The sequence below is a fragment of the Scyliorhinus torazame genome, chromosome 1 (assembly GCF_047496885.1).
Source record: "Scyliorhinus torazame isolate Kashiwa2021f chromosome 1, sScyTor2.1, whole genome shotgun sequence".
Classification (NCBI taxonomy): Eukaryota; Metazoa; Chordata; class Chondrichthyes; order Carcharhiniformes; family Scyliorhinidae; genus Scyliorhinus; species Scyliorhinus torazame.
This window is the reverse complement of record NC_092707.1, coordinates 30,846,054-30,863,226: the sequence shown is the minus strand read 5'-3', so window position 1 is coordinate 30,863,226 and position 17,173 is coordinate 30,846,054. Positions and strand designations below refer to the sequence as shown.

At 43.9% G+C, this 17,173-nt stretch overlaps 1 protein-coding gene across 1 annotated transcript in view; it reads right to left on the bottom strand.

The window, feature by feature from the left end:
- LOC140394774 (protein phosphatase Slingshot homolog 1-like) overlaps window positions 1-17,173 on the bottom strand; it is a 127,372-nt gene that overhangs the window by 79,983 nt on the left and 30,216 nt on the right. Inside the window, exons 2-3 of the mRNA XM_072481994.1 lie at window positions 17,074-17,114; window positions 823-923 (exon numbers count right to left, since the gene is read on the bottom strand). Coding sequence (XP_072338095.1) covers window positions 823-923; window positions 17,074-17,114 — 142 coding nt within the window. The remainder of the gene's footprint in view (window positions 1-822; window positions 924-17,073; window positions 17,115-17,173) is intronic.

The window sequence follows — 17,173 nt, the reverse complement described above, 5'->3', positions numbered from 1 at the left end:
TTGGTTTCACACTACGCTACCGCGGGATCCCAATTTCACCTAGGGCGCGGGGGGTTGCATCGCAAACGGTTTGGTGCCTGGCACAGTTCTTGTTTTTGGCCTCTCCCTCTATTCACCGGCCTCGTTTCGCTTGAGCAAGAGAACAACGAGGTCAGACAGCGCGCCCCAAGTGCTGATTCTGGGACTGAATTGCATGCGGTATGCGTCTCGCTTGGGGCGCTATTCGGTAAGAGTCAGGACATGCAAGTGTCCAGCGCTCTGCCGGCACGAATTCAGAGAAATTGCTGGCCCGGCGGCCGTTCTAACCGAGCAGCTGGGGCTGTTTTTAAGCGCTCCACTTACCACACACGCACTGCAGCCACCAAGGTGGCTCACAGAAGACCAAAGGATATGGATCAAGGATGGGTTCAGAGCCGAGGTACACGTCAGCCATGATCTAATTAAATGAAGAATCATATTTGAGGGCTGAATGGCCTACTTCTTTCTTTCAAAATTACAGGAATGGATTAAGGGCATATTTCTTTGTAGCTCTATATAAGGTAGCTCACCTTGAATCAAACCGCCTCTATTAATTTATTGGCCTGGATTTTGCAGTCGTTTCTATGATTTTCTTTTTCCAAACAGTTCTTTGAACACCTTTGGACTTCTCCACTCATTTAAGTGAAATTGAACAGCCTAACCAGATCTGTATTATTTGTTTACTGAAAAGGAAACATACCTCTGTGAACTATAGTAGTAAAACCCAGTATTAATCACTTAATGAGCCAGTTGGCTGTTTACCTCAAGTGGCATTTCAGAGAGTTTTGACTGTAGACTGCTCACCTGCATACGTATGGTGATGGTAACATCGTGGGACCTGCGGGCTACTTCCCTGTTGTAGAAAAAGTGCTGCACCCTTAACCGTGAAGAAACTGTCACTGAGGCTGCATAAGAGACAGAACAAGTTCAAAAGTCAGAGAAATCACTTAAAAATACAGTCAATGAACCGTATCCACATTAAATTTATTGTTATCTTTCTCCCTGGTTTCTTTCCTAAAGGCCTCTATTCTTTCTGGTTCACAGGGCCACAGTGCCAATTGTTCACTGATACCTTGTTCAAATAAGTAATCTTCATGATCCTAGAATGAGTGTCAAAATGCTCTTCGACTGGAAATGATCTATTGTAGTGACAGGTGTCATGGATAATTGCAGTTTATATTGCTTGAAGTGGCCTTTATTTATTTTCTTGGCCATATTACTTAAAGCTAGCTACAACTATGAGAACAACTGAAAATGTGAGGACAAAAGCTTTCTCTGTTTATTATTTAATAAAAGATAGTCTAGCCTACAGCTGAATGCTAAACTAGCTGAAATGACTTTCTGAAATGTGGCAGGACTTGAATGCTGCTAGCAGCCGGATCATTGAAGGGAACTTGCATTTGCCTAGCCAGAGTTCCCCAAAATCAGTAGCAGAAGGGCTTTGATACAAGATATTGTCCTTGGTAACAGCAAGTGTTCATTACATATAATTATGGCATTCCTGCAGATCAAGTAAATAAGCTTCGATCACTAGATTTATTTTTGACTAAATGTATTGTGGGGTGGTTGTCTCTGGGTTCAAACGGAGATTATATCAAAGAGACAGACTATTGGGGTGAACCATTATAATTCAACTACTTCATACCATTATCAGGTGCTAGTTCCAGCCAAAGCCTGATGCGGTTCTCACGCAATATCTACACACCAGTTTAATTTATGCATTTTCAACATTTATTAGTTATTAACCAAGTTTTACAGATGAATTAATTGTAGAGCATGCTTTGGAATGGATTTTATAACATCTATTTAAGAATCATTTTAAAACATGCAACAAGCATGAACAATTCCTCCTATACAGTTATAGTATCTGTGCTAAAGCATTTTCAAACTTTATTGAATCAAAACAATATATAATAATCATAAACATTAGGAAAGTCAATTCAACTCACAATGTAGATACCCTCATTGCAAAGTAATGTACAAACTATTAGGGTAGTTTAATATGAACTACAATTTATGAGATTTACAAACTACTCTGAACAGAGTTATGCAAAAATATAAAGTATAACAAGACTGAAATTATCCAATAATTCTTCCCATTCTTGTAAGAAGTCTTACAACACCAGGTAAAATCCAACAGGTTTGTTTCGAATCACTAGCTTTCGGAGCACAGCTCCTTCCTCAGGTGAGTGAAGAGTTGGGTTCCACAAACACATATATAGACAAATTCAATGATGCTTTGAATGTGAGTCTTTGTAGGTCATTAAGACGGTGCGACAGGAGAGAGGGATAATCACAGGTTAAAGAGTTGTGAATTGCCTCAAGCCAGGACAGTTGGTAGGATCGTCTGCTCGGCGATTCTGGGTTGTTGCGCGTCCTGAAGGCCGCCTTGGAAATTGCTTACCCGAAGATCAGAGGCTGAGTGCCATTGATTGCTGAAGTGTTCCCCGACTGGATTGTAGCGCGATGTCCATTCATCCGTTGTCGCAGCGTCTGCATGGTCTCGCCAATGTACCACGCCTCGGGACATCCTTTCCTACAGCGTATGAGGTAGACAACATTGGGCGAGTTGCAGGAGTATGTACCGCATACCTGATGGGTGGTCTCATGTGTAGTCATGGTACCCATGTCGATGATCTGGCATGTCTTGCAGAGGTTGCATTGGCAGGGTTGCGTGATGTCGTGGTCGTTGTTCTCCTGAAGGTTGGGCAGTTTGCTGCAAACAATGGTCTGTTTGAGGTAGCGAGCTTGTTTGAAGACAAGTAGTGGGAATGGCCTTGGCAAGATGTTCGCCTTCACGATGTTGCAGTTTCTCCTCTCCGGGGAATTAAGACGTAGGGTACTCTGTCGGTTGGGTCCCGTTTGTCTTCTGAGGAGGTCGGTGCGTTTTTTTGCTGTGGCACGCTGGGACTGTCGATCGATGAGTCAAGCGCCATATCCCGTTCTGACAAGGGCGTCTTTCAGTGTCTGTAGATGCCTGTACATTCCTCCTCATCTGAGCAAATCCTGTATATACGGAGAGCTTGTCCACAGGGGATGGCTTTTTTAATGTGTTTCGGGTGGAAGTGGAAAAATGGAGCATTGTGAGATTATCCATGGGCTTGCTGTAAAGCCAAGTACTGAGGTGACCGTCCTTGATGGCGGTGCGTGTATCCAAGAATGCAACCGATTCTGGAGAGTAGTCCATGATGCGTCTGATGGTGGGATGGAACTTATTGATGTAATTGTGTAGTCGTTTCAGTGATACTTCGCCGTGGTTCCAAAAGAAAAAAATATTATTGATGTATCTGGTATATAGCGTCGGTTAAAGGTTCTGTGGGTGAGGAGATCTCGTCCGAACTTGTGCATGAAGATGTTGGCGTATTGAGTTGTGGATTTGGTCCCCATGGCTGTTCCATGTAACTGGATGAGGAACTTGGTGTTGAAGGTGAAGATGGTGTGATGCAGGATGAAGCGGATGACTACTCTCCAGAATCGGTTGCATTCTTGGACACACGCATCTCCATCAAGGATGGTCGCATTAGCACTTTGCTTTTACCGCAATCCCACGGATAACCTGACGATGCTCCACTTCTCCAGCTTCCACCCTAAACTCATTAAAGAAGCCATCCCCCAAGCCCTCCGTATACACAGGTTCTGCTTAGACAAAGAGGAACATAACAGACATCTACAGATGCTGAAAGACGCCCTTGTAAGAACGGGATCTGGCGATCAACTCTTGATCGACAGTTCCAAAGTGCCACAGCAAAAAAACGCACCGACCTCCTCAGAAGACAAACACGGGGCACAACTGATAGAGTACCCTTTGTCATCCAGTACTGCCCCGGAGCGCAGAAACTACAAAATCTTCTTTGCAGCCTTCAACACATCATCGATGAAGATGAACATCTTGCCAAGGCCATCCCCCTCCCCCACTACTTGCCTTCAAACAACCGCGCTGCCTCAAACAAACCATTGTTTGCAGCAAACTACTCAGCCTTCAGGAGAACAGCGACCATGACACCACATAACCATGCCATGGCAATCTCTGCAAGACGTGCCAGATCATCGACATGGGCACCATTACACGTGAGAACACCACCCACCAGGTACGCGGTACATACTCATGCAACTCGGCCAATGTTGTCTACCTCATACGCTGCAGGAAAGGATGTCCCGAGGCATGGTACATTGGGCGAGGCCATGCAGACGCTGCAACAATGGATGAATGGACATTGCGCGACAATCGACAGTCATGAATGTTCCCTTCCAGTCGGGGAACACTTCAGCAGTCAATGGCATTCAGCCTCTGTTCTTCAGGTAAGCGTTCTCCAAGGCAACCTTTAGGACGCGTGACAACGCAGAATCGCCGAGCAGAAACTGATAACCAAGTTACCGCACACATGAGTACGGTCTCAACCGGGATATTGGATTCATGTCTCATTACATTCACCCCCCACCATCAGGCCTGGGCTTGTGAAATCCTACCAACTGTTCTCGCTTCAGACAATTTACACCTCTTTAACCTGTGATTATCCCTCTCCCCAGTCGCACCGTCTGGACCTGTAAAGACTTTAATTACCTGCAAAGGCATGCATTCAAAGTATCATCTTGCATCATTGACTTTGTCTATATATGTGTTTGTGGAACCCAAGTCTTCATTCACTTGATGAAGGAGCTGGGCTTCGAAAGCTAGTGATTCGAAACAAACCTGTTGGACTTTAATCTGGTGCTGTAAGACTTCTTACTGCGTCCACCCCAGTCCAACGTCAGCATTTTGACATCATCCCATTCTTGTGTAAGTGAAGGACTATGAAAGTTATGAGATTTTGTAAATGGTAATACAACTGATCATCATTGAGCAGAATCTAATAGGTACAGCCATGGACGACACATTACTACACAGCTCTGTAAAGGTGCCTCATCCCGAATCAAACCTCTTTGAGTAAAGCTATTGGTCCCAAATCTTTGGATGCAATGACAATGAAACAGTCACTGATTGTCATTATTACCATTAAACTGACAGCGACATTTGGCATGTGGAGTGAAATGTGGTTATCCAGAAGTTGCCCCCAATGAATTCCTACTTCTCCACAGGGTGCACTTTTCCAGTCTTCACAGTGTTATGGGCCAGGGCGTAGAAACTACAAAGTGGATTATGAAGCTCACCTGACCTACAACTTTTATGTTGAATTTATCTAGGATGAACACAAGAGCATTCACTTCAGGTGTGATTCATCTGACTTCCTAGGCGCTCTTATCAAAACAAAGTTTATAAAAATGTAGATAACATATAAAACGCTTATCAAGAATTTGACGTCAATTACAAGCATGAAAAAACGCACAACAGCTACAGTAATCTATGTACTGAATCCCCTTTAGTATCTGTTCTAATTCAATACAAAATCCAATAAACCAAAACCACTTTCAAGGGCATGGCCCAGCACACTGTAATCTCACCTGAATGGGACTGGTCCTTTCCCTGAGATCCAGCCTCCAACTAGCAGATTCAAAACTCCTTCCGGATCGCAACTCTATCTTTAAAGTTACCAAGGCAGTTTGCCAAACCCAATGTGCTTTCAGTTCCCTGGAACTGCTTTAAAATGTAAACAGAGAAAACAGGGAAACACTGCTTTTCGTTCTGCAGCCCAAAGCAACAAACTGAAACCTAAACACTAAACCCCCTCTCACCTGACAGCCACAGCCCATCTCCACCCACAAAATGACATCACTGACCGTGCTGTGGGACATGTGATAAAACAAAACCTTTCTTAAAGGGACACTCACATGACAACAGAATCAACAATTTAACATGAAATTCACCTTTATATGCACTATTCATGCGGTTTAAAAATGAAGATGTTCAGCCTCTTTGATCAGAAATTATTGAGTTTTAAATTATTGCTGATCAATTTCTCTGGCCCTGGAAAATTAATTTTAAAAGTTGGAAGTGTATTCATAGAAACATAGAACACAGAAAATAGGAGGAGGAGGAGGCCATCTGGCCCTTTATTGTTATCATGGCTGATCATCCAACTCAATACCCAAATCCCCCATATCCTTTGATCCCCTTCGCCCCAAGAGCTATATCAAACTGCTTCTTGAAAACTTACTGTTTTGGCCTCAACTACTTTCTGTGGTAACGAATTCCACAGGCTCACCACTCTCTGGGTGAAGGAATGTCTCCTTATTTCTGTCCTAAATAGTCTCCCCTGTATCCTCAGACGGTGACCAATGGTGCTGGATACTCACACCAGTGGGAACCAGCAGGGCAGCTCGGTAGCATTGTGGATAGCACAATTGCTTCACAGCTCCAGGATCCCAGGTTCGATTCCGGCTTGGGTCACTGTCTGTGCGGAGTCTGCACATCCTCCCAGTGTGAGCGTGGGTTTCCGCTGGGTGCTCCGGTTTCCTCCCACAGTCCAAAGATGTGCAGGTTAGGTGGATTGGTCATGATAAATTGCCCTTAGTCTCCAAAATTGCCCTTGGTTACGGGGATAGGGTGGAAGTGTTGACCTTGGGTAGGGTGCTCTTTCCAAGAGCCGGTGCTGACTCGACAGGCCGAATGGCCTCCTTCGTCACTGTAAATTCTATAATAACATCCTTTGTGCATGGACAGCTGGGAAGGCTTTATTTTTAGCATGGCAGCAGGTTGGTTGGGGAGTAGGATACACCTAAACAGGCACAACTGTTTCCAATATCACCTCGCAATGGCCCAGCAGGGAAGCTAGGTGGTTTAGTGGAAATAGGGTTGGGGTTGGATAAAGGGGAACCAGTAGACATAGTGCATTTGGATTTCCAAAAGGCATTGCATAAACTGCTACATAAAAGTTTACACAAGGCAAGAACTCATGTTGGGGTAATATATTAGCATAGATAGAGAATTAGGCAACTAAAAGAAACAGAGTTGGGATAAATGGGCCATTTTCAGGTTGGTAAATTGTAACCTATAGGGTGCCACAGGGATCAGCACTAGAATGTTAACTACTTACAAGCTATATTAGTGACCTCTATGATGGAACAAAGTGTATTTTAGTCAAAGTTACTGGCGATACAAAGATAGTTAGGAAAGCAAGTTGTGAGGAGGATACAAAGGCCCAGATTTATGCAGAAGTAGCTACAAATCGAACTTCCCACCTCAGAACACAATACTTCCTAGTTTTGCAAGGGGTGGGAATTGCATTTTGCACATGCATGTTTTAGAGAGACAGCTCGCTATTTAAATCTTCAGCTAATAATAATATAATAATTGCTTGGCACAGGTAGGCTTCAATGAAGTTACAGTGAAAAGCCCCTACACAGCCGCCACATTCCGGCGCCTGTTCGGGGAGGCTGATACGGGAATTGAACTCACGCGTGAGATTTATGTCGGCCAGGAGTATAGGATTCAAAATTTGCAGATTGGACCAATAGGAACAGGTTTGAATTTTGAGGGTTCAATTGGATAACCAGGCTACCTCTTCAAAGGGAAGGCGCCCTTTGTGGAGGTCAAGTGCCCCCTGAAATAGATCAGATTTCCTTCGGAATTTTCAAAAGGGGGCATTAAATATATTTAAAATGTGGATAAACCCATTACTGTTAAGCTCAATGTAACTGGCAACAGACCTGTCAAAATCAACTACTAGGGAGTGTGAAAACTATCAGAAGCACCCAAAGGGACCTGCCAAGCTGTCAAGGCATTTAAAAACCATGCCATTTAAAGCTTTGAAAATAAATGTCTGAAGTGTTAAAAAAACGATTGCTTGCTATTTCACTGTCTGCTGACATAAGCCTGAGGGTTTCCATCGCTAGATTTCTGCTGCATGACTGATTTCACAACAATTCATTATCACACTAGGGTGCCTGCTATTTCACAGTTCAATTGACAGCCACAAATGGATATAAACTCTTTGAAGTGGGTCAATGAATTCCAATGCTTGCTGTCATAAGGGACTGTGCAATTGAATTTAATGTTTGTTGCTATAAGGCTTTAAGTAGTTGAAGAAATGTGACAATAGCAAATTGATTTTTATGAATAAGCATTTTTTCCAATGTGCTGAAATCTGCAAATTGTATTTTATCCAACTTTGTTTAATCTTTTCTATGCATGGGTCTGGAGATTTGCCACAGTGGATATTAGGTGAGTTGGAAAAGGATGGTGGGCGGAAGAGGAGGTGGAAAAGATAAAGTGCCATGGAACGTGGGTGGAAGAGCGCAGGTTGGCAGGGAGGGTATTGGGGTGGGTAGGGAGCATGAGGCGGCACGGCTGGCATAGATATGGAGTGTGGGGTGAGGGCTGATGTTCTAATTTTTATTTTTAAACTTTGACACAGTGCCAGAGCCCAGAGGCAGGCCTCACACCCTGCCCACTTCTGCAGTAGCATCCTTGCTCCTCGGTTCTTCCCGGGTCACCACACCTCACTCCTAATCCAGCCCGATCAAATTCTCCCATCTCTATGCACCCAACTCGGGGGTAAAAATCAGTGCCAAAAGGTCTGCAAAAGGATTTCGATCGGTGAAATGAGTGGGCTAACATTCAGGAGTATGATGTGGGGAAAATGTGAGATTGTCCATTTGTGAGAATAATAGGAAATCAGAATATTATTTGGAGACACTGCAAAATGCTTCAGTACAGAGGAATGGATGTTCTTGCAGATGAATCACAAAACATTAGCAGGTACAGCAAGTAATTAGGAAGGCAAATGCAAAGTTAGCCTTGGTTGCAAGGGGGATGGAGTATAAAAGTAGGGACGTGTTACTGCAGTTGTACAGGGCATTGGTGAGACCCCATCAAGTGCACTGTGTTCAGGTCTCCTTATTCAAGGGGGCAAATGCTTGCATTGGAAGCAGTTTCAAGAGGTTCACTAGGCTGATTCCTAGGTTGAATAGGTTGTCTTAGGAAGAAATGTTGAGCAGGTTGGGCTAATTCTCATTTAAGTTAGGAAGAATGAGAGGTGATATTAGTAAAAAATAATATTCCGAAAAAGGCGTAAAGAATTGTACAGACTGTATAGTTGATTGCTGGGAAATATGTTTCCCGGAGTGTTTATGTGTTGTAACCTGTTTTGATACATGTTGGTAATAAAATACATTAAAAAAAATAATACTCTGAGGGGAATTTTCAGGGTAGATGCTGAGAGGTATTTCCCCTTTTGGAGGAATCTAGAACTAGAAGAAGTTACAGTTTCAAAATAAGGTGTCTCCCATTTAGACATGACATAGAAGTTACAGTGCAGAAGGAGGCCATTCGGCCCATCGAGTCTGCATCGGCTCTTGGAAAGAGCACCCTACTCAACCACACACCTCCATCCTATCCCCATAATCCAGTAACCCCACCCAACACGAAGGCCAATTTTGGACACTAAGGGCAATTTAGCATGGCCAATCCACCTAACCTGCACATCTTTGGACTGTGGGAGGAAACCGGAGCACCCGGAGGAAACCCACGCACACACGGAGAGAACATGCAGACTCCGCACAGACAGTGACTAAAGCCGGGAATCGAACCTGGGACCCTGGAGCTGTGAAGCAATTGTGCTAACCACTATGCTACCGTGCTGCCCTGGAGATGGGTTTAAGATGGAGACAAGGAGAAAGTTCTTCTCTTGTAGGGTTGTTAACTTTTCGAATTCTTTACCTGAGAAAGCATTGAATTTATGCAAGGCTCAAGTAATATTTTTGATCGTGCTGGAACAGTGGTTAGCACTGTTGCTTCACAGTGCCAGGGACCCGGGTTCAATTCCCAGCTTGGGTCAGTGTCTGTGCAGAGTCTGCACATTCTCCCTGTGTCTGCATGGGTTTCCTCCGGGTGCTCCGGTTTCCACCCACAGTCCAAAGATGTGCGGGTTAGGTGGATTGGCCACGCTAAATTGCCCCGTAGTGCCGAAAGGTTGGGTGGGTTACTGGGTTATGGTGGACAGGGTTGATGTGTGAGCTTAAGTAGGGTGCTCTTTAAAGAGCTGTTGTAGCCTTGATGGGCCGAACAGCCTCCTTCTGCACTGTAAATTCTATGAAGTCTACAGCTTTTGGGAGAGTGTGGGTCGGGGGTGCAGCAGGAAAGTGGAGTTAAGGCCATAATAATAATAATCTTTTTTAGTGTCACAAGTAGGCTTATATTAACACTGCAATGAAGTTACTGTGAAAAGCTCTTAATCGCCATACTCCGTCGCCTGTTCGGGTACACGGAGGGAGAATTCAGAATGTCCAATTCACGTAACAAGCACGTCTTTCAGGACTTGTGGGAGGAAACCGGAGCACCCGGAGGAAACTCACACAGACACGATGAGAACTTCCGCACAGACCGTGACCCAAGCCGGGATTCGAACCCGGGTCCCTGGCGCTGTGAAGCAACAGGTCAGCCAGAACCTTTTTGAATGGCGGAGCAGGCTCAAGGACCCAAATGGCCGACTCGGCCTTCATTTTTATGTTCTTATCACTCTTCAGCTTTTAGATCCATTGGTTTTGGGAGTATTTTAAGTTCCTCCCTGCCTTTTTCCTCATGATTTTCTACTAGGCTGGGGATGCTTTTATCATGAAGACAAATATAAAATATTTATTCAAACTCTGCCATGCCCTTGTTCCCTTTAAGCCACAGTCTCACCCTCAAAGGGACCACCATTTACTTTAGCTACTCTCTTCCTTAAGAAGCACTTACAGACTGTTTCTTGTTGGTTTAATCTCCATCTATTTTCTCACCCCATTTTTTCAAATTATCCTTTGTCAGTTTTTAACAATTCCCCAATCTTCTGGTCTACCACTAGTCTTCACAACATTGTATACCTTTTCTTTTAATTTGATATCATCCTTAACTTCTTCAGTTACACATGGTTCACCCTTTTTGCAGCGTCTTTATTTCTCATTGCGAACAAACAACAGCAATGCTAGAAGAGGGAGGGGAAGGGGGGGATTAGAGGAATTGAACCCAGAGCAGAGATATCTTGGCCCATCCTGCCTTCGTAGTCAATCTAAAAAGTAAATTTAAACTGAAAGTTAAAAATTAGGTTCGGGAATACTCCCTGAAATGTCTAAATCTCTAATCAATCCCATAGTGAATCTTGTAAACCATTAGGGATTCCACTTTGTAAACTATAAGGGATTTCACTACAACAATCCATTGCTCGTAATACAGCAAGAACAGAAACTGTACCTACGACTCGTCCTGAGAAAAGTGAAAAAGCTATCATTCTCCCTCGCCCTAATATCTTACATACAGTTTGACATGTGTAATGCAGAGGTAATGCCATCTAATGTCAGATATCGACCTGACACTGAAGCTTTAAAAAGAAAACAGCATTGCAAAACCAACTTATAATATTGCTTTCATGTAAACAAAAGTACAAAACACTGCTTCATTTTCTCCACACTCAGCTTTTGCCTGTATTGCAAATGGAGATAGCTTTCATTTGTCTACAATTTCTTCACAACAGCTTCCTTAAAACACGCTATAATTGTTTTTACAGAATAACATTTTGAGAAAACAATTGTGTGAAAAATATTTCCTCATACAATACAAAGATCTACAATCCCAGAGGGATAACATTTCCAGTAATCAATCTGTTAACCAGAGGAGCAATCTTTAAGCATTCCTACATTATACAGAAAGCCAAGTCAGGATATGGATCCTTAGTAGGATGTGACTCAGCTTCCTGCAAGAACAAGGGTCAGTAAATTCAACCATCAACAACCTTGCTTAACTTAGCTGTCTTTTATGTATGTTAGTTAGAATTCTGACTCATTAACGTATATTTTTTTCAACAAAATAAAAACAATGGATGTGTTTCCCATTGATGTAGTCTTCAAAGATTTTCTTAACCTTAGTTTACATCTTAAACGCTATTACTAGAATGAAATTACTTTACTTTCTGCTTCTCACAAACTATTCTGCTAGACAAGGTTATTGGAGGAAGAAGCATCCGCTGGAACCTCAGGTCCGACGTTTACCTAATTCGGTATACTTGTGCTCTTCTACATTTTTTACTGGAAAAAGCCAATGTAGAAAAAGTTTCTCTTTCCATAACTTTTTACATATGCACAGCTGCTTCATGAACATTTATTTTTGGGATTGTCAGACAAGATGATACAGATACAATAATGTTGATCGATGCCTTCAGGATCTTGGAAAGAAGTCTAAAAATAATTTTAAACCTCATGGTTTTAGTGTTCATATCTAGCAGATGTATCAAAAGTCAACCCAGTTTAGTTTATTTTTTCGTAATATCCTTCTAAAATACAAACTACTTTTGAGATATTTTTCGGTGTTAAAACCCTACGTACGTATAATTACATTACAATGAGTGTTAAATGGACAGGACTATCAGGAAAATCTTGTAAGATATTTTACCTTGTCTTTATGTATAATACATGATCAGAAACAGCACTGCTACTACTATTTCTAATTTCTGCGTTAAAAAATATTTTGCAGTACAGTAGAAGTAGGTCTTCTGCAGCACGATGTAACTGCAACAATTAACATTGTGGTTCAATCTCTGCTTGGTTTTCCAGGAACCCCTCCCCCTTTCAATTGAAGCCAATAACAATGCTTTATACACTGTCAAGCCCAGATATGACAGCGTGCATTTCTAATTGGTAAATAATATAAAATACTGTAATTGGGCATGTGATCTCAAAATTCATTCACGTGGTGTAATGTGTCGGTTGTGTGTGTTTGCTGGCGAAGTATCACAGAAGCAGGGTATATAAATGTTTTTGTTTTTGATCATTGACAGTTACTAAAAATAGTTTTTATGAAAGCATACATGAGCAGTACATACTGTGCAAGCACGGATAGCATTTTCTAACCAAGTGTGTGCAGGTGACTAGAATGGTGCTGGCTAACAACTGCTAGCTATTTCTATTGGACTATCAAATTGCTGGGCATCTATCCCCACCAAGTGACCAATAGAAGAAGTGCATAAATAATTCCACACTATATTGGGAAAGGATACGAAATATGAGAAATGAAGGTACACGATATTGAACTCTCCGTACACTGGATGCAAATGTGGCGATAGGGATCAGCTTTCAGTGCCTTACCCAGCTGACCAAGTACTTATGAAGGATACTCATGGTAGCACAGTGGTTAGCACAGTTGCTTCACAGCGCAAGGGACCCGGGTTTGATTCCCGGCTTGGGTCACTGTCTGTGCGGAGTCTGCGCGTTCTCCCAGTGTCTGCATTAACAGGGAAATCTGCATGCTGATAGAACATTGCATTTCTGCAAACAGAATACCCAAGTGTAAACTAAAGAGATTACAGAAACAAATGGCAGGAACATTATGAAATGTAATTACAATTGCATTGTGCTGCAGGTTTTGTACTATGTCTAGTCGCTTAGCTAATTTATACCAGCAAAGCCCTGTACTACTGATGAAACTGCTCTTCCTCTACACTCCCATGCCACTGCAAGCGAGTTAAGAGCAATAAAGTTGCAACTGACTTAATCATCAAAAGTCTATGTTAGGCAATGCTGAATTATAATTCCTTGCTGGATTTTTTCAAACTTGTTCAAACAGAAACTAAACAGAAAATATTCTTTGTGATGATAGACCAAATTGGAGGCAAATGAAGAATGTCAATGTGAGCAAATTCAAAAAGGATTTGACAGTGAGCAGAGAAAAGCAGATGTAGTTAAATAAAGGGATCTGCAATGCTTTAAGACTTGTCAGAGGGAATTTTAATGTACTTCAGGAGTTGTGCAGGAGATCTTGAGGTTTTAGTTGGAAGATCATTAAAAACATCAGCATAATGTTCCCAGGCTGTTAGAATGTAGCAGTGTACAGAAAGGGACCATAAGACTAAAGGACATTGGAGAAGTAGGCCATTCAGCCCATTGGGTCTGCTCCACCATTCAATGAGATCATTACTAATCCGATGTGACAATCTTCACTCTACTTTCCCGCCTTAACCCCATAACCCTCGATTCCCTTACTGATCAAGAATCTATCTCAGCCTTGAAGGTACTTAACGACACAGCCTCTTCAGCTCTCTGCCCTCATGGATTGCACAGATTCACTACCCTCTGAGGAGAAATTCCTCCTAATCACTTTCTCAAAAATCTTTAGCAAGACTTCCTGGGCTGGATTCCCCCAGCCCGGGGCCAGGCCGGAGAATCCCCGCAACTGGGCCACACTGCCCCGACGCCGGCACGCGATTCTCCCCGAAGCGGAGAATCGGCGCCATTGGCACCAGCGCGTTTGGCACGGCGCCGGTTGTGGGCCACTGTATGCAGCTGGGCCACTGTATGCGGCCGGGCCACCGATTCTCGGCCCAGGATTGGCCGAGCGGCCGCTCTAAAAAGGCAGAGTCCCACCAGCACCGTCCACACCTGGCGGGAACTCTGCGCGCAGGGTCGGGGGGGCGGCTCTGACCCTGGGGGGAACCTCCGATGGGGCCTGGCCCGCAATCAGGGCCCACCAATCGGCGGGCCGGCCTCTCGCTCCCCGGGCCTAATTTCTTCCGCGCCGGCCCCTGAACTACCACGCCATGTTGCATCGGGGCTGGCACGTTGAGGGAGGCCACCGCACATGCGCGGGTTGGCACCAGTGCCACTGTGCGCACGCAGGTTGGGGCTTGCGCATGCGTGGATCCCGCGGCGCACAGCTTGCGCCGGGATGGGAGGCTGGAGCGGCGTGAACCGTTCCGGCGCCGTGCTGGCTCCCTGTAGAGGCCAGAATCGGTACTCCCAGCGGCCCGTTCACGCCGCCGTGAAACGCGGCGGTGTTTCCGACGGCGTGGACACTGCCTCCGAATGGGAGAATCCCGCCCCCTATCTTCATACTCCATTCCCTTTGAAATAAAGGCCAACGCTCAATTTATCTTCCCTATTACCTGCAGATCCCATATGCTAGCTTTTTGCAATTTATGTATAAGGACCGCCTTCTGCAGCTTTATCCAGTCTTTTCCATTTAAATAATATTCAGTTCCTTTATTATTCCTGGCAAAATGCATAACTTCACAGTTTCCTTCATTTTTGCCCACTCACTTAACCGGTCTACATCTTCCTGTAATCGTGTAAATTCTTTGCCCTCATCACTTGCCTTCCCACCTATTTTATATCGCCCGCAAACTTGGCAATAGTACATTCATTTCCCTCTTCCAAGTCATTAATATATATTGTAAATAATTGTGGCCCCAGCACTGATCCATGTAGCACTCCACCGGTTACAGGTTGCTATCCTCGCATCCAGCTCTCTTGTCTTCTATTAGTTAGCTAATCCTCTATCCATGCTAATATACTTCCCCCAACATGGGCTCTTACCTTATTAAGTAGCCTTTTGTGCAGTACCTTATTGAACGTTTTTGGGAAATCTACTGGTTCCGTTTTATCGATCCTGCTCATTACCACCTCAAAAGAAATCTAATACATTTGTCAGGCATGATTTCCCCTTCGTGAATCCATGCCGACTCTGCTTGCTTATATGTTGAATTTTTAATGCATCCTTTATAATGGACTCTAAAAATTTCCCAATGATAGATGTTAAGCTAACTGGCCTATAGATACCTGCTTTTTGTCTCCCTCCCTTTTGCAAAATGCACAAATCCAGAGAATTTATTTTAAAATTGTATTTGGCCCTGATGAGACCACATCTCCGCTACTGTTTGAAGTTTTAGTCACCCTATTTCACAAAGAATATTTGAGCTATTGGGGGGGGGTACAGCAAACTACTACACAGAGGTGGTCCCAGAACCAAACAGAATGATGTATGAGGAAAGATTGACTCCCAAGTCTTCTCTCCTCTGAACCTGGGGAACCAAGATAGGGGGCACGATTCAACTAAATGGGAACAAAGTCCCATAGCTAGCACTTTTGGCTGCGTTTCCTGACGTTCGCAGCGCCGGGTAACACATGACTATACCAAGCCACTTGCGTTAAATAAGAGGCCTCAATGGGAAAAGCGCGTCCAAAGCCACACATAGTCTCATTTCCTACACCGAGGAGCTCCGCTCGCTGGAACGTCAGTCTACCGAGAGATTGGGATGTCATTTTAAAATGCCGTTCCGATCTCCAAGGCCCCAGACCCAACCCCTCCCCACGCCCCAACGCACTACAGGAGAGTCCGCAGCCCCTTGCACGCCCCCGACACCCACACATGGTACCACCGGCCCAATTGCCAGCACACACAAAATGCCAGCTTGGCACCATGACAATGGCAACCTAGCATTGCCACTGTCAGTGTCATCTGGGCACCTTGGCAATGCCAGGCTGGCACACAGATGGCATGCCAGGGTGCCAGGCTGGCAGTGCCAGGATGCCAGTGCCAGGGTACCAGGATACCACTCTGCCCAAAGGGAATGCACCTGGAGGCCTCCGATCCCCTGGCAGACCCCCACGAGTGACATTCCTTCTGCTCCCCGTTTGCGAAGACCAGTGCTGAACGGCACTCACCCGAGGTCTGGATAGATCCCAATGCCCACGTACCTCGGGAATCTGCGCATTAAAGGGAGACTAGATGTCTCACTTCAATATGCAGATTTGCTAAAAAGTGATCCCGTCCACTGTACATAGCTGCGTCTTGCGAGATTGCATTAGATCTTGCGAGGCATTGTGAGCCGGGTAGAACCTGGGAGCTTTTATCGGCCAGTGCCAGGAAATCCGATCTGGTATAAACACTCAGCTCTACAGCTGGAGAGCGACACTCCGGCATTCAGTCAGAGGCTGACACTGAAAGAATATAGGGAAATTCCACCTCATATCTTAAATCATGCAGTTTTAGGGGACTGCACTCCACAATTTTTCATTTGGAATAACAAAAAACATTCGTTTCAATTCTAACTTCTGGATTTAAATTTACAATTTCCCACATGGCAGGTTTTTGAACTTAACAATCAGCAGAAGGACGGTCTTTTCTCATCTCAAAAGGGAAGGAAAATTGGAGGTTGAGACTTTCACAATTGTGAGCATTCAGTTATACACGAGGTATGAGAACAATTTATTTCACAAGACTATTAGTGAGAGTGAAGACATAAATAACTTGAAACAAAATTTCAAGAAAAATCTATTATCTTTTCAGCAATTTAGTGAAAATTAATAGCCACAATTATTAACATTCAAAATACTATTCAAATTATGCAACATAATTCTAAAATTGTGCTCACTAACCTCTGCTGCTGTAATCTACGATCATCATCACTTCCAACTTCCTGTAAGAGAAAAATAAAGTCACCAATTCTTGTGTACCAAATTTGCATTAAATTCCTTG